This window comes from Cynara cardunculus (assembly GCF_001531365.2).
Source record: "Cynara cardunculus var. scolymus isolate 2C chromosome LG 4, CcrdV1, whole genome shotgun sequence".
NCBI classification, from domain to species: domain Eukaryota; kingdom Viridiplantae; phylum Streptophyta; class Magnoliopsida; order Asterales; family Asteraceae; genus Cynara; species Cynara cardunculus.
This window is the reverse complement of record NC_037531.1, coordinates 16,830,694-16,849,731: the sequence shown is the minus strand read 5'-3', so window position 1 is coordinate 16,849,731 and position 19,038 is coordinate 16,830,694. Positions and strand designations below refer to the sequence as shown.

At 32.0% G+C, this 19,038-nt stretch overlaps 1 protein-coding gene across 1 annotated transcript; it reads left to right on the top strand.

Moving 5' to 3' along the window:
• Positions 1-10,007: 10,007 nt before the first annotated feature.
• LOC112511666 (plant UBX domain-containing protein 10-like) lies at positions 10,008-13,210 on the top strand. The gene is made up of 4 exons (XM_025117372.1): positions 10,008-10,725; positions 11,419-11,589; positions 12,507-12,572; positions 12,823-13,210. Exons 1-4 carry the CDS (start codon positions 10,153-10,155, stop codon positions 13,051-13,053), a joined length of 1,041 nt encoding a protein of 346 aa, XP_024973140.1. The 5' UTR covers positions 10,008-10,152; the 3' UTR covers positions 13,054-13,210.
• The last annotated feature ends 5,828 nt before the right edge of the window (positions 13,211-19,038 follow it).

Here is a 19,038-nt window from a genome sequence, read left to right as displayed (position 1 = left end):
CAGCATTTTACACTTGAAACTTCACAGCAAAAATGCTGTGAAGGTGACTTTTTAAAACCTTCACAGTGTTTTTGCTGTGAAGGTTCGACTTTTTTAAACCTTCATAGTGTTTTTGCTGTGAAGTTTACGTGTAAAAATGTGGTCTCACGGGTCTCACGAAAACAAGCTGGTCTCACGTGAACCCAACCCTATATATATATATATATAACGTAGGTATTATAGTTGGTATCACATAGGTCTCGAAATTTACTTGGTGTGTTTTGGATATCACATTATATGTATTTTGGGTATCGCATTGTGTATTTTGGTATTTTATTAGGTATGACATGGTATTCGCTGAAATAAGGTTTACCGGAGGTCGGAATCAGGAGAGAGAGACAAAGGAGAGAGAGAAATTTTTTAATACCTAGAATACCCTTTAATTAAAAATTTAAGTCAAAATTACCAAAAATATTATTTTCTTAATTTATCTTTTGATTTGTGGTTGAGATAGAAACTCACAGTTATTACAAACTAATCAATTCTCCCTTGAATAGACCTCTATATATGTGTGTGTGATATTTCTCCTTCTAATAAGAATGTAAATTTTTTAATATCATTATCTAATTGAATAATAAATATTTATAATGAGGAAAGTGCCAGTAGAAAATAGGAACCCAAAATTGATTAGAAGCCTGAGAACTACGTACAACACACCACATATCCCACTTCAGAATGAATATTCATGATGAATATGGATATGTTATTGATCATGAACCACACATTCATGATGAAGATGAAGATGTTATAACATTTATGATGAATAACACGTTCATTAATTTGTGGAATTCAATAGAAATTGAAGGATTCCATCCATTTCAAAAAACAAACCAAACAAAGGAATTGAATTTAGTCAAAGGAATTTGTTATTCCAATTTCATCAAATTCCTCTGAATTCCACGAACCGAACGACCCCAAAGACTATCATCAACAACTATGCTATAATAGAAATTTTGGTAACTTAGTACAGTTTTTTGCTCCAAAGGTAAATTTAATGAAAACTTTATATCAGATAGAGAAATATACTTTAATTCTTTTCCACCAATAAAAGATATTGAAGATAAATGTTTAGAACAGAGAAATAATATTTTATTCAATATATATAATATTTTAGTAATATAGTTAATATAATTGTTAAAATAAAGTAGCTATTGCAGTTGTATTATTTTTTTTATTTATAAATTCTGACTTTTAATATTTTATTTTTAAAAAACTGTTGGAAATGCTCTGACCGGTTAACTTTCTCTCATATTACAAAATGTCGGTTTCGATTTTATTTTGCATATCTACATTTTATTATTATGGAGTAATATTTTAAATATTTAATTTATAATTAATTACAAAAAAAATTTGATTAATATTTTGTAGGCCCTGTATAAAAAATTAAATATGCATTTAGTTGTTAGAAATGGTCTAAATCATCATATTGAAACTTTAAAAAAAAGCCAAATAAGACATTGCTTATTCACGATGAATAGTCAAATAAACTCACACATACTTTTCATCTATGGTGAAGTTTGAACCCCTGACTTTCTAGAAAGACAAAAGCTACGATACCACTATGACATGTTTTGTTTTAGCTATTGTATTAATTAGTTTATATAGTAATTGTCTTTTTTTGAAGTATATAATATTTATATACGTTAAATGAAACAAATAAACTCACGCACTCTCCTCACTTATGATGATGTTTGAACTCCTGATCTCATATGAAACCAAATGTTACGATACCGCTTTAACATCTTTTGTTTTAGCTACTGTATTACTTAGGGGGTGTTTGGGATTGCTTATTTAAAACAACTTATGTTTTTTCATAAAAGTGCTTATTAACTTATGTGGTATCAAACCGGAGTTAAATAAAACAGAGTTAAAATTGTAAACTGGTAATAAGCAGTTTTTCCTAAGTCAGGAAGGATTAACTTATCAAAAACAACTTATTACCGGTTTGGCACCGGTATAAACAGTTTTTTACTTCTTATCCAAACACCAGAAAACAACTTATCACTGGTGCCAGACTAAAATAAGTTAAAAAACAACTTTTATAAGCAATCCCAAACACCTCCTTAGTCTATACAGTAATTTTATTACAGTAAAAAAATATATATATCTAGAAACACCGTACGAACAGACCATTTGACACACCTCAAAAGAACGACCCTATATTTTAATTTAATGTCTATTTGTTAGGTAGAGAAATATCAGTACAAAATCATAATATCAATAGAATAAAATGGATGACATTGATATTTCTAGTAATTACAGTTTTTTTAAAGTATATAATATATCATTATATATAATAAATGCAACAAATAAACTGACACACCTTTTTTATTATTGGTAAGGTTTGAGCCCATGACCTCCTAGGAGGCAAGAGACTCAAATACCGTTGTTCAAAAAAATACATTTCGAGAATATGTATTTTATATATTATTAGTGTGAAAATCAGACGCCAAGATTATATGAAAATTAAAATAAAAGATATCGAATTTTGGCATCTGATACTTAATTTTTTTCAAATAATTTGTATGAGGCCTTAAAACGTGTAAGAACTTTGTTAAGATTTTAGTGCTTTAAAAGAATATCTTGTGAAACATTTTTATCCGGTAAACGCTTACAAGGTAAGAGTTGTCACTCTCATTTACCGGATAAAACTCTCGACACTTGTTGTTGCTTTTACCGTTAACATTCTCAATTCTTGTCATGTTTATTCGACAAGGTAAACTGACCCGCTAAGCACTTATCGGATAAGCACTTAGTAAACGGTTTCTTGTATTAAAAAAAAATTACAATACATGTATACTGCTTTGAATTGCATTTATGAATGTAAAGAGACCGGATATTGTCATGATTTCTATGAGCAGTTTTAGAAATATGCCTTGTGGTTCGCAGTAAAGTTTGGCCATTTGAAAATTCTCCCCATAAGTCACAGTTCAAGTCCCCCAAAGGGCAAAGACCAGTAAATATTTTTCTGGTTAAGGCTTCTGGGATTAATCGGGGGTGCAAACTATCGAACCGTGCAACCTATTTATTAAACTAAAATTTTGTACTTTTATCAATAAACTAGATCACAAATTGATCAGTTTCTACATAAATGAACTGTGCAAACCTTTTATTTGCAAATATACAAACTAGATCTTACAATTAGATTTCGAGAAGAACTCGAAAACGTTGTTTATCACAGGGCCTCTCTCTCACTGTGCTGTTTTTAACATCCCCTGCTGTGTCGTGAGTTTTTTTGGTTACAGATATCCTGATTTTTTTTTTGAAGTATATGATATTTATATACGACAACAAATAAACTCACACATTCTTCTCATTTTTGGTTAAGTTTGAACCCATGACCTTAGGCATGGGAATTGACCTCGACCCGTCGGAGAACCCGGTCCACCCTCCCCGGTCGGGGACGGGGATTCCCCGTTAAACCGGGCCTTGGGGATGGGGACGTGGATCCCCATTTGGATCAAACCGGGGATGGAGACGGGAACGGGTACCCGTATATATATTAATTAGTAAATCATATTATAGATTACTTATTTCTATTAAATCGGTAAATAGTAATTTTTATATCAATATATTTTGGATATTACTCAATATGTTTTGGTACATGTGACGTTAGTTTTTTTAGATTAATTTTTTTTCCATTGCTAATTATTATATAATGATGTATATATTTTGTATTAATTTTTATTTATTTTAGGTTTATTAGAAAAATGTGAGATTTAAACATGTGTAACATCTCACACATTTGATTTTTTTTTACACAAACATGAAAAAAAAAATCCCCGTTCCCCTTTGGAGATGGGGATGTGATCAAATTTCCCGGTGGGGACGAAGATCGGGGACGGGGATTGGGGTCCCTGCCCCATTACCATCCCTACATAACTTCTTAGGAGACAAAAAACTATGATACCGCTAAGCGAAAAATCTTTTCATACAGATATCATGATTTTGGTCTTTGAACTACTGTTATCATCTTTGTTCTTTCTAGTTGAGATCGTTTCATTTAACCTTATTTCATGTCTATTTATTTGGAGTTGGTTGTGCAACTTACAAAGGATCAATCAAAACCGTTTGGATGAGTGATTTATCGGTTGTTAATTTTCTTTTGACTTCCGTGACATCATTGATAACTAAGTGTGATGTCATGGTCAAACTTTTTGGTGTGGGGTCTACGAGAGTTCAATAGGGACATTTCCGTCTTAAAAATTTACAAACATTGGTTAACCAAGGGGGTTACCATTGACAATCTGTATGTTATAACATCTTAAATGAAAGGTTTTATTTTCTATTCCATTTTAAAGTATTTTTTAATTTGGTATATATATATATATATATATATATATATATATATATAAAGAGATGACGTTTTTGTATAACCAATATAACCCAATCAATTAATAAATCATACAAACACATATACATACATACTATATATATATATACATACTATATATATATACATACTATATATATATATACATACTATATATATATATATACATCAAGAGTTGGGTTCACGTGAGACCAACGGTTTTTCGTGTGAACCGTGAGACCAATTTATGTTCATTGATCAACTTTATAAGCTAATGATCTAATGGTCTAAAGTTGCACAGTGGCAATTTTGTGATTATTGAGAACTCTCGTGACAATTTTGTGATTATGAATGTTGAGATTGTAGATCTAATCCAATGATTGAGAATTGGTCTTACGAGTCTCAAGAAAAACCCTTGGTCTCACATGATTCCAAGTCTATACATCAATTAATAGATTGATGATTGTCCATTATATTATCAAAACCCAAAACTTTTTAAACCAAACAATGGAAAACTACCCTGGCCAGTGGCTTCCCACCATCTAAAAAGAAGAACAAGTGTTAAATGTCCTTTTTACCCCTTTATTTCCAAGCACATGCTAAAATCATTATTGCAAAAAACATATAGGGTTAATTTTAATCAATAATTTAAAAATGGGATTATATTAAAAGGGCAAAATTAAAAAATAATTAAAAAATGTTCAAATATTTTAAAAAGTTTGGGTGTATTTTAATAACCTTTTTGTAATTATATCTAATAACCCGATTATTTGTGAAATTTAAAGAACTGAATAAAAAGTACGAGCAAGTTGGTCGAATCTGATTGACCAATTTCAAATTGTCTGGACGACTTGTTCAACTGATCATTTCTAACCAGTAATGTAAAAACAGCATCGTACTCAATTTTCATTCCAAATCATTAATTCTTACAAAACAATTTTTTGTATTAAAAAAATATGATATTCTATAACATATATACTAGAAAGGTACTTGCACAATGCAGAGAGATACATCAATTTTAAAGTTTCATTTTTTTTTGTCTCGATCAGTGTTATAATATGGTTTTATGTGGTTTTGAGAAAACGATAATATTTTTATTTTTGAATAAAATATAAAAATGATGATATATCATAAAAAATTGCAAAAAAAATATTGATATTAGTACTAAACTAACTATTCAAAATTTCTCCTTTTTTGTGTATTTCTTTAATTTTTTTTAATTTTTTGTTTAATAATATAATTTTTTATAAAGATAATAATTAAGTATTTTATTAGAACTTAATGATTATCCTAATTATATTTTAGATTTTTTTAATATTTAAAATGAAATATCTATCATCTATTTGATTATGTTTAGATACAATTAGTTACACAAATTCAAACATTAAGCTTTAATAAGTTGTACATACACACAATTTACTTGTAATATTGAGTTTTAAGTAATATGCATCAATAAACAATACTTCATGCATAAAAATGGTTTTTAAATTTTTTTTGTCAAATATTTTATAATATAGTAAATATTTTATAATATAGTATATATATGTTAAAAATCACGTAAGATGGTTCAAAAATCCCATCACTGTATATTTTCAAAGTTCAAAATCCTCGAATCGAAAACAATATACAACACATGATGCATGATGTACAAGTTATTAATGCACTGATTTAAAACATCTATTCTCTAAAAAGTAATGAACTTTTTTATAGGGAAGAAAAATTGTGCCTCCCACTTAAGACTTCTATTCTTATTTATTTGGTCTTTATTCTTTCCACAAAGAACCCATGCTTCAAAAAGATAATGGTGTTCTTTGGCCCATAAAGTGTCACTCATGCATGCTTTTTGTAAAGGTAGCATGCCATTGCTACAATTGATTCTCACCCCACATTAAAATAAGGGTATTGGGTATATTTTAGTGTTGGATTTACAGATTTCTATGTAATGTACAAGTTTTTAATGCATGGTTATGTTCGGTAGCTCTTTTTTAGATTATGATTGTGTGATTTAGATGTTGTTAGGGTGATTTGGACATCGTTAATTGAGGGTTGTGTATTGTTCATGTTGGGTTAAAAATGTTGTATTCAAGTCCTTGTGCTAAACAGTTTTACAGTTTCTAGTTTGGTTGCTTTGTAATCTTTGTGGTAGTTAGCGAGTATCATTCATATATTGGGTATGAAATTGTAATCTCAAGAACACTCTGTACTGATTGAACATTAATACACTTGCCGACTTATTCAATCCAGTCTATGTTCTTGATTGTGACTTGAAACTGGGATCTACAATTCGTATCAGAGCAGGTAGAAAGATCAAGAATTGGATTTGGAATCAGTTTCCATGTTGATGTGAGAACTTTCGTTTGGAGAAGCTGATGTTGTGTACAACTTTCAATACACAGTGTACATGTGTTTTATACATGATTTTGTTTGGTTTACTTTTCCAACTTAGAAAATATGGTTGCTTTTTAGGTTCGAGATTTTGTAATAGAGTAATGTCGTTATGATGACTTGGACAACTGGACATGATGCTATGGGGGGTGTATATTGTCTCGGTGATGGGATGCAGTGTACAACCTTTAAAGCATGATGTACCAGTTATTACGAAATGATTCCTTTTAATTTGCTCATTTCGCATTTCAAAAGTTAATTGTGTTTAGAGCCAAAGTTCTCTAATAGTGTCGGTCACGTTATGCAATAAAATGTGTATGTTGTGATGACGGTGTAAGTTTCATCACGCAATAAAAGTTGTATATTTTATTGGAGTTTGACTGCTGATTTTGATCAGGAAGATGATGTTATGATGACTTGCACATCCTACAACATATATCGTTTATTGCTTTGGATTTGTGATTTTTAACATTGGAAAAAATATAATGTATATCGACTTTAAAAAAGTTACAGTGATATATGCTTTATACAGTAAAAGCTGTACATTTGTACTGAATCTGTTTATATAATAAAGTCGAGTCAAGATGCATATTGTTTTTGGATTTGAGAAATTTTAAACTCTAGAAAAAGATAAAAATGTATGTTCACTTCAGTCTTCAAATATGTTAAGATAACACGTATTATTTTTTTGGGGTCATCGTAGGTTTCTGGGTCAGTTTATGTGCACCGACTAATACTCTGTCTGGGATAGAGTCATCACAGGTGAACCTCCATGGTCATAAGAGTTTTGACAACGTCTGAATTCGAACCTGGAGTAGATGAGATTTTCCACTACATCCCCTTGAGACTTAACCAGTGCATCACAACCTAAATGGTTAAAATAACATGTACGTAATGCAATAAAAGTTGTATATTTATCATGAATTTGATTATCTAGTCGATCATGAGCAGTCAATGACGAAGATTAAAGGGGTTTAGAGCATCTTCAAAGAGTGTCTTAATTTTTTTTTTGTCACATCATTGTCAACTCAATAACTTAAGATTTTTTTATAAAGCTCCACTATATTAATGACTTATAATAACTCTACTTAGGGGCCGTTTATCAAATGCTTACATGGGTAAGCGCTTACCAAGTCACATTACTTTACCGGATGAATATGGTAAGGACCAAAAATCTTACCCGGTAAGAGCGAGACAAGGACCAAGACTCTTACCTGGCAAGTGAGGGCGACGACTCTTACCATGGAAGCGCTTACTGAGTAAATCGTTGCATACGATAACGTTTTGGTGGACTAAAGTCTTACCCGGTAAGTAAGTGATAGTGTTAAATTTTACCGGTAAACGCTTATTGGGTAATTGTTTGGTAAACAATCCCTTACTGTTAAATTTAATATAGATATAAAAGTAAAAAAATATACATAAAAACTAGTAAAATAATATTTTACATAAATATTTTATGGAAGACTTAGGGGTTTGTTTACTAGACACTTAACCTGGTAAGCGTTGCCAAGTCAAATTACCTTATCAGATTAATAAGACAATAACCAATAATCTTGCCCGCTAAGAGCGAAGACAAAGACCTAAAGCCTTCCCCAGTAAGTAATAACGACGACTCTTACCATGGTTAATACTTACCGGACAAATTGTTGTATATGATACCATTTTGGTGAACTAAAATTTACCCCATAAATAAATGACAGTGTTGAATTTTGCTAATAAACACTTATTCAATTAAACATTCAGTAAACTACCCGCAGATATAATTTTCAAACTAATTATAACATTCAGGAATCATACACCTTTAAGAATAATTAATTTAACTTTACATTTTATTAAAAAATCAATTTTATTTCAACAACTTTTTACATGCCTTTTCCGGAAATTACTATTCTAACCCTAAAAAATAAAAAATTCAAAAAATTGCATAAAATCCAAAAGCATATAAAATCAATTTTGCTTTTGGATAAGAATAAATTATACAATATGACCATCATAAGATTTCCCACCCAATAACCATCATGCCATCAAAGAAATTTTTGTACCCCATCTTATAATTTGGTTTTAAATATCAATAAAATTTAAATTTTGAATCTTCAAATTTAAGGAGAAATAAAAATTCTTTTGTGATTATAAAGGTTAAAATACAGTGACTCCAGACTACCCGCAAAGCAGGTGGTCATTCTGACATTAATCGGTTCACATAGTGGATTGGATATCCAGGTTAATAAAAAAGTATTAAAAGAGTAAGGTGTATAAAGAATTATTCTCTTTCTTAAAATGTTTAAGGATTGTTCTTGTGAATATCAGTAATTTATGGAAGACAACGCGAGTTTGTCCAAAAAATTGAAAAAAGAAAAAGAACAAGAAAGGAAGAAAAGCCGAAATTTGAAAAAGGGATGTTCTGAAATATGGTAGTGGTGGTGGTTGATGATCGTTGTGGGGATATTGTGCTTCATCTTTACGACACCATAAAGATACAGTGCTTTTACAAGTTGATATTTCACTTCGATCCGAAGTAAACTAGATGCCAAACGAGTTTCAAATCAAAAATATCCAAGTATGAACGTAGTTGGGTCAGGGAAGAAACCATTTACGCCCGAAATGCACAATTTGTAACGAGTAAACTCATTCATAATCGTATCTCGTAGAAATGTGGAATGCACAGATGAGTATACTAAATATGAACGATAACATGTAGTTCTGTTACAAGGGTATCGGGCGAGAGTGAGGTAGATGGGTGAAAAAACCGTGGAAGGTTTTTGTGTTTTTTTTTATTAACCTGGATATCCAACTCGCTATGCGAGCCGACTAATCCCAGGACGACTACTTGCTTTGCAGGTAGCCCGGAGTCACCGCATTTGAACCTCCATGGCCACAAGGGGATTTTTGTTCCTTCTTGGATTTGAACCTGGGACCTTCAGACACTTTTGACCTTTGGAGCCATGCTCAAACCAATTAGACACCACCCTTGTGGTTGGTTTTTGTGGTTTTTAATTTGTTACGTTTAACAATTTACCAATATTGTCATATTTTCATGATTTTTATTTACCATATGTTGGTGGGACAAAAAAATACATTTTTATCCCACTCAAATTCTATCTCGTCTCAGTCTAACATTACGTCAAACAAGAGACAACAGATCCAAACTGTACTGTCCAATTATATCTGTGTAATAAATGCATAAAAAAAAAAGCATCAAGATTGATGCTTGATTGATGTGCAAAACCTTGATTGATCAAATCTTGATTACCCACAAAAATAAACTTAATGATGATAGAACTGTTGCTAATTGATCAAAATAGTCAAAAAAAGCAACACTTTTTACTACATTGGATTCCCATTTACTTGATCACTTTGGCTCACTCCAAGAACTAGCTACATATGATTCGAACCCAGGTGTTGCGGCTCAACCGAAAATGGCTAGCCCGTTAGAAATGGTCGAAGCCTCGTGTACTGGACTCGTGCGCAGAATGGTTAACCTCCCACGAGCCATTTCAAGAGCCTTGGACCACGGTCTAGACGTCATGAGAGCCAGTGGAGGACGGCGAAACCACCACCATCAATTTCCACCACCATATCATGTTCCTGTGCAGCAGCACCACCAGCCGCCTCCGCTAGATCAGTCGTTTACCACCAATCTTCAGCCGGATTGGAGTTTTCTGGCCGGTTTCGAGCAACAATTTGGTGTGGTGCATCCATTCTTCTATGCGTGCAGGTTCGTAGAAGCTTTGAAGATGGCACGGGACGAAGAAAAGCTCGTGTTCTTGTATTTGCACTCGCCTGATCACCCATTTACGCCACCATTTTGCAAGGCGACTTTGTGCTCTGAGGTGGTGGTGCAGTTTCTTGATGCGAACTTTGTGTCGTGGGGTGGCGGTGCGGATAGCGGTGACGGTTTGCACATGGCCACGACTCTCCGACCGGCTAGCTTTCCGTTTTGTGCGGTTGTGGCCCCTTGTTCCGCCGATAGCTTAGCTGTGATTCAACAAGTAAGGGGCTTTTAAATTGGTTTTCCATTAAGTTTTGTATGAATAAAATTGTCTATGTGAATTAATCTGTCTTTATAGATTGTGAATATTTTTATTTGAGAAAGTTTTTTTCATAGATAAAATGAGCATGTTTTTTAATTGGGAAGAACAGAATTGGAAAAACTGGACTTTCTGCATAAAACTCCCTTAGAAGCTTACTGAATAAGTCATTTTCTATATCATTAAACCACTACCAAATAGTCATGTATAACTGATGAAATAAACTACGAGTCCTATTAAGCTTAGTAAACTGCCAAGAAACAAGCCCTGAACTAAAATCACGAACCCATATCTATACAAATGCAAATAGTGTGATTTATTTTGTGTTACCTATGCCATCAGTTACGTAAATTTATGGATCTGCCATTGCTATCGTCCATCTATTTTTTGATTGGATTTTTTAGCTGTATCGTGTTCCAAAATAGGTGTCCATAATTCTATTTTAATTTGGCCTAAAATAAATGTCCAGTTTCAAAAGAAAGTGTCTGTTTTTTAATCCTACCCTTATTATTAAAGGTAAAATTATTATTTATATAAATAGAAATGGTAATAATTACATATTTTTTGAGCTGTCTGACTATTTTTACCGTAGACGTTTATTTTGGAACGAATTGAGTAACAAAGTCAGAAGCAAATTGGTCTTTTTTTGTGCAGATTGAAGGGCCGGTGACCCCAGAAGAACTAGTCGAAATACTACAAACAATGCTTGAGGAGCAAGGATTGGTGTTTGGTAACGGAAGGGCAAAAGTGGAAGAAAAGAGAATGGCCGATCTTCGGTTGAGACAAGAAGGTGCCGCTTATTCGGCATCTCTTCAAGCCGATCAGGTTCGTTCAATCATGTTTTTTTTTATGATCGATCAATCAATAACGCCAATTTTATCACTTGTATGACTACAATAATTGTATTACACAGACATTTATAACTATCATGTTCAAGTTTCTATAGTGGTCGTATTTTCATTGTAGTTTGTTTCAAAATAAGTTTCTATTTTCAAAAGTAAATGTCTACTTTTCAATTAAGCTCTTAATTATGAAATTTTATTTAATTATCTTTTTATTATTAGGCACAGAAATCGCCCCGACCCATCAATGAACCTAGTTCACCCTCCTCGATCAGGGACGGGGATCTCCGTTTGTCTCAAACTGGGGAAGGGGATGGGGATAGGGACGGGTATCTCACTGCCCACCCTGTCCGGTACCCGTTATATATATTTATTAAAAGATTTAAATATATATTATTTATTTCAAATAAATAGGTGATTCATAATGTCATATTTCCTAATTAAGTTGAGAATCTAAAATTGTTATTTTTTTTGGATGTTAATATATAATATATGTTTTGGACATTATATGATATGTTTTGGTACGTGCGACGTTAAGTTTTTTTTTTTTTTTGTATTAAATTGATTTTTTTTTTGTTTGAGGTTACTAATTATTATATGATGTTGTGATTTTTTTTGTATTAAATTAGATTCCTTTCGATTTTAAGTTTATTGGAAATATGTGGGATTTAAACATGTATGGTGTCTCAAATATTTGATTTAAAATAGTTTACATAAATAGAAAAAAAGATCTCCGTTTCCCCGTTGGGGATCCCGTTGGAGATCCCCTTTGCCCGTTGGAGATGGGGATGTGATCATATTCCCCGGTAGGGACGAGGATGAGGACGGAGATGAAAATTAGGGTCCCCACCCCATTTCCATGCTTCGTTATTATTAAGGATAAATTTGTCATTTCTTCAGAAAAAAGAAGCAAAAGTAGAAAAGAGAACTCAACATCAAGATAATGCAATTGCCCAAGATGCCCAGGTTTGCTTACAAAACTTAGTCATAATATTTTAATCGTAGGTGTTTAGACCAACTTGTGGGTTTTTTGAGAACAGTCAGAAAAAATCTCAAGTGGTTTTGCAAGACTCGGACCGATGACCTCTGAGAAGGATTCCCAAAGGTCCAAACCTTATCGCCGGTTGAGCTAACCCACACCGTGTGTTATACATTTGGCTATGGACTTGGACTTGGACTTGGACTTGTACTTGATATCTTTTTTTTTTGGCTCCAGATTTTAATACGGTTTCCGAACGGAGAAAGGAAGGAAAAGACGTTCTCATGCATGGACAAAATCGAAGCCATTTTCGCATTCGTCGATTCACTAGGCTTGCCGGGAATAGGTAGAAACTATAGACTCGTATCGAGTTTTCCTAGAAAAGCTTACGGTGTTGATCAGATGGACATGACACTTAAAGATGCCGGAATTTATCCCCTAGCAACTTTATTTATCGAGCTTGTTTGATTTCCGTTTGTTTCTAGGTAGATTTTATATTGTTCCTAGAGTTGTTGTGCACGAACCAAGGCTCGTATTCTTATATCGAGACATTACGGATGCGTTCTTGATATAAGTATGTCGTTTCGTTAAAATACAAGGGTATTTAAGGTTACTTTTTGTGATACCAAGGGGACGGATTCGATTTACATTCTGAAAGTGATTGTGTGATATTGAATATTCATGATCAGATAGTTAGAGATTGTTTAGTTGGTTTTTCATTATATCCTGTATGGATAAAAAAATATGTGTGCATTAATCTGTCTGTATAGATTGAGAAAGTTTTTGTTTCGGAGAGTTTTTTTATACATGGAGATAGTGAACATGTTCTTTAATTTGGAAAAAAAAACTTAGTTTTCTACATAAACTGAACAAACCACTTTCTATATCATTAAAACTACTATCAAACAGTCATGTATAGCTGACTGAATAAATAGCAAGTCTCATTAAACTCATTATATAAACGATGTATTATTGAAATGTATTTTTGTTGTTTGAAGTTGTAAAAATTGGATATCAATCGTCTATGTGTTTGAAGATTTCGAGTTTTTAAAGAACTAATAGATTAAATAATCAATAAAGACGTTGTCTTGATTTTTTTGAAAGGCAGTATTGTGAAATACGAGTAAAAATGTCTCAAATTTGATTAAAACAAAGGGTAAATACGTAATTTTATTTTATCATTTGACAACTAATTATCCAAAACTAATTATTTGGCTCCAGATAAGCAGACAAAAAAAAACATGACTTGTTCCGTACGATTTTTATGTCACTAAAAATGAAATAACGAGTTTTTTTGTGTTTCTTTTGTTGTTTTACGTACCAAACCGATCCTTCAATAACTTAAACACTGCCTTGGGGTGTGTGGTTCAGTTGTAAAAGGGACGTAACTACTTTGCTCAAATAAACAACATGTTCAAGTTCGAATCATACAGATGATGCAAAGACAGACATATGAATTTTTCAAGTGGTGACAACATTTGACTATAAAAAACAAATATATGAATATTTTTAACAAAATCATTATTGTTCTGTTGATTAGTTCCTTCTTTTATGTATGTGAGGTTTGTGTTTGAGTCTTTTTGTGCAATTTGTTTTCAAGAAACATGATAAATTTGAAATTAAAAAGTAAAAACTAAGAAATAACAGAGACAAAATTATGAAACATAGGATGGGAAAAAAGTCATTTAAACTGTATTATCATCATAATTTCCAAATATATACGAATGTACACAACAAAATGATACGATGACACTTTTTACGACCTTAAATTTTTTACAATACGAAGAAGAAACGAAGCGGTGAACTATGTTACCATATGAACTAGAGTGGGTTCGCCCCTATAGAGCCAAGATTGAACACTCTCCTAGCCTTAACCGTTGGGTCAGTTTTGAAATATCTCATTTTATGTTATTCCCGGAGACGGGTTTTGTATGGAACCGGTCAGAATTGCCGGTAATCAATCTTTTGCTCAAAATAAGTTGGATACTATATTCAAAGAGATGTGAATTTGAACATGCAAAACTCAGGGCATATTTGTTAGCAATTTAATAAGCTTAATGAGACTTATAACTTATTTGGTCAACTATAAATGACGGCTTAGTAGTAGCTTAATGATATAGAATGTGACTTATTCAGTAAGTTTCAAGGGAGTTTTTCCCAACATGCCCTCCCAATTTAAAAACACGTTTCTCCATCTATGAAAAAACTTTTTGAACCAAAAATCTTCCCAAATAGATCAATCCACACAAACTTTACACTTACATAACTTAGGAATTTTTTTGACAAATATCAGCTAGCTTATAAGTTACCTTATTTTTTGAATACATATTTGGATGAACACAAGCTAGCTTATTGATAAGCTAGTTGGAGTAGCTTATTAAGTGTTTATTGTCACTTTTTTTAATTATAATCATAATTAATATTAATTATTATTTATTATTAATTAATATTAGTTTCAATTTATTATACAATTTCAATTATTAATTAATTTTAATTTTAATTATTTAATTAATATACTTATTGATTATTGAGAATTAGTATTAATTTTATCAAATAGTTTTATATTATTATTATTTAATATATTTAGTCGTCAAAAAACAAATATAAGAATTTTGAAAATGTTTTTATAAATTATATAAAAGTTAAAATTATATATTTCTTTTGTTTCATAAATAATAAAACTTTGATATATATTTTTGATAAGAATATTTATTTAATTATTTTTTGAATTTTTTTTAATTAACTAAGATATGTAAGATTAACGAACTTTCTTTTTATTTATACTAGTTGGGTACCCGCGCAATGCGGCGGGATGCAAAAGTTCTATTAAAGATAAATTCAATTTTTAGATACCACATAAAGTTGGAAGCAACATAATAAACTTGGTGTTGTAATCCATGAAAATRCAGATTGAAAACAACAGTAAAAAGCAAATTCAGTTTTTGAATAATATTTACATCTCAAGACAATGTCATTAGAAACCACTGTTGCACCAACATATATATAATTCAAWGCAGGGGTGGGTAATAATAGTAGATCAATTTTTAAACATCTTCATTATTATCCACCAAATCATCGTCCACATTTGTTCCAACCATCAATCAACACTGGTGCCATTGATTTTATTACAACTGTAGGTGAACACAGTTTCGTATGTTCTCGTCAGTCTAAAAGACTGAACCACTTTTGTTTTGTGAGGATGTTGAACCACAAACCCACCAAAATCTTTCAGTTTGGCTATCCACAGTACTCAACGGTCTCAATATTAGAGAAGTAGTTTGGGTTCAGGTTTGGATCCTACCTCATACATTTTAACTCTACAACCTTTCAATCGACATTAAAGTCATCGAATCCAAATGATTGTTTTAGTATAATTTCAAACTCAAATACTAATTACATTGAACTACTACTATTCATATGTATGGGACTTTGGATTTTACATTTTAGGTTTAATTTAGACTTTATTGTAATATTCAACTCATGATTTTTTAACARCATTAATTAAGGAAATTTCCTTATTAGGAATATATTATATACATAAAGCAAGTATAAATAACATTATGACATCAAATCATCAATCTCTTGAAATTAATGGGTTGTGAGCAAAAGCAAATCTTCAACAACAACAAAAAGATCATGCATACACTCTTAATAAAAGCTTGAAAAAGGAACAAATAAATATACACAATCGCAAAAACAAAAATGAAATGACGGCACATAGAAGTCAACAGAAATTGACGACAAAGATAAACTTTAAGAAATCTCCAGATCCCCAGATTAGTTCAAGCAACTTCATTTAAACATTAAGGAAAGCTYTTACATTTAAACATTTGGTATTATCATGCATTTGGCATCTATGTAGGTATGAGTTTAAAAGAAAGTTCTTACATCTAAACATTAAAGAAAATAATAAAAATTAAAACCAATCAAYAATTCATGAATATAACCCGACTATTCGAGCAATTGTTTGTCTCATCAATAGCTAGTAATAGTCACCGATACATCTTCACGTAGAAATACATCTTCATGTGAAATTTCCTAGAATTCCACCAACTACAAAGGTTCAACACGTGAACACGATAAATACAACACAACATCAACCAATGTACTCATCCATCATTAGAAGAACACATGAAACAATATATTATATGATATGAGAAAATGAAAAGATAATAAACATCATATCCAAATTTTTGGATTGGTCTAAATCCACTGCCAAATCATTAGATAACTATAAGTAGTGTAGTAACAATCAGCCATTTACTAAACGTTCACCAGATCCTGGTGCATTTCTACTRCCGAAATTTCAAAAGCCTTTGCACATAAACCAAATCAAATCATGCTCAACAAAAAGAACATTAGCCCATTACCTGAATCATTCATCAAGCCACAACTTGTAAGATCTATCTTCTCTGAAATCCAAAAATAGAAAAAGTTGAATAAGCCTACTCGGAAAGTCTATCCCTCAAACAATCAAATTGTAAACCATGAACATGTGTATAAACCCAACATAAATGAAAACAATACTATATGGACTTTATAGAAACCAATTGCATGTATGTTTTGTCTAAAAACATTTTGGATTTCAAAAAACAATTTGGATTTCCATCCTGAAAGGTTTAAAGTGTGCCAACCATGCGAAGTAGCACATAGAGATAAAGACGGTAAACCGTTGGGACATACATTTACACACACAAACACTTAAACTTGTTAGAAAAATGAAGGAATCATGCATATAAACATAAGAATAAATATGAAATGGGTACATGCATACACTCTTAATAAAAGCTTGAAATAGGAATCATGCATATAAACATAGAAAAATGAAGGATCGAATGTTGGTTGGGCCTTCCACACAAATGCAAACAAAAAATCAAATGCTTCCCTTACAACTTTTGGTTTGGCAGCTTCCACAGAAATGTTGTTTGATTTTGTAGAGGAGACACCCAAACCTGAAAAGAATTCTTTTATGTCACTACACACTCTGGTACCGATTGCTATACRTATATGAAACRTAGAGGCAAACAAACAAACAATCAATTGCAATCGAAAATAAAAATTAAGCAATGGACTGAAGATGTAAACCTGTAAATCGAAGCCCCTTGACTTGGAAGAGATTCAGGGCCTGCAAAAGAGAAAGATTTCGACAACAATMAAAAATTGGAATTTGCAACAAAGAAAATGTATCCCCAAACTTTACTTTGTGACCTAAAAACTTACCAAATTTTCTTCTGGTGGAATAAAAAATGTTGTAAATCATACACACCAAAAAAAGATTATTGTAATCTAAGAATACTATGTTCACATAAAACAGAGGCAGAAAAAACTAACAGGAACAATTCAATAGATTGGAATAAGAACTAAAGGAACAAAAAAGACTCAACCAAAAGTGGTAGTAGATCAAATCTTCGATTCCCTAACCCTCCACCTGATGATTATGTGCATTCATTCAACAAAATATAGCAGAAATGACACCACTCTTCACCATAGAGCACATGGTTCTTAGTTCTCTAGGAGGATCTGGTCAAGCTTCTGTTCACTTCCATTATAGTCAAACCCTTATAATACTTTTCTAATGTTCAAAATATGAAGAAAAAAAAAGCATATTAGGATCACTTGGGTACAGTTAGGGCTCCTCCGAATTCCATGTCACTGAATCGTCGTCTTGAATCTGAGTGATAAGAAATCAAAGAAATAGATTGTTTACCTGAAAATGGTATGAGAAGAGAGAAAAAAAACCCTAAATCGATGGAGCAACCGGCAAACAGAGGGAATCGTCGTCCAACTCCTCTAAATAGTCCAAACCTTGAGGATCTGCTCAACCGGCAAACAGAGGCCAGGCTTTAGGGCTCCTCCGAATTCCATATGTCACTGTATCGTCGTCTTGAATCTGAGTTGTAAAAGGGAATCGTAGTATAAATCGTCACTGGTGGGTATGAATCTGAGTGGTAAGAAATCAAAGAAATAGATGGTTTACCTGAAAATGGTATGAGAAGAGAGAAAAAAACCCTAAATCGATGGAGGATAGGGGCACGTGAAGTATCAATAACACAAATAAGACCTGCATCAAAAACTGAATCGTTGTCTTGGACAAATGCAATCGTCGCCTTGGAGAAAGCAATCGTCGCCTTGAATCGTCACTGGTAGCCGGTGGGTATGAATCTGAGTGGTAAAAGTTTTTTATGCAGAGCGCAGTTGTAACTTGGGCTATTAAAGTTGTAATTAAGATTAAGATTTTAGATGGATAGATGGATGAGGGTATTTTGGGTATTTATAATTTTAATACTTTAAGACTTTGAGGAAATCTGCTTAATAAGACTAGAAGCGTACTCGCGCAATGCAGCGAGATACATCGTGATTTAATATTTCATTTTATTTTTTATCTCAGTCGATGTTATAATATGACTTTATGTGATTTTGAGAAATCGATGATGTTTTTATTTTTGAATAAAA

Bases quoted from the DNA above. Each gene is read 5' to 3' on its own strand.
- LOC112511666 (XM_025117372.1), top strand. From the start codon at position 10,153: ATGGCTAGCCCGTTAGAAATGGTCGAAGCCTCGTGTACTGGACTCGTG. The intron at 10,726-11,418 runs GTAAGGGGCTTT...TTTTTTGTGCAG, and splicing joins GCTTAGCTGTGATTCAACAA to ATTGAAGGGCCGGTGACCCC. The intron at 12,573-12,822 runs GTTTGCTTACAA...TTTTGGCTCCAG, and splicing joins CAATTGCCCAAGATGCCCAG to ATTTTAATACGGTTTCCGAA.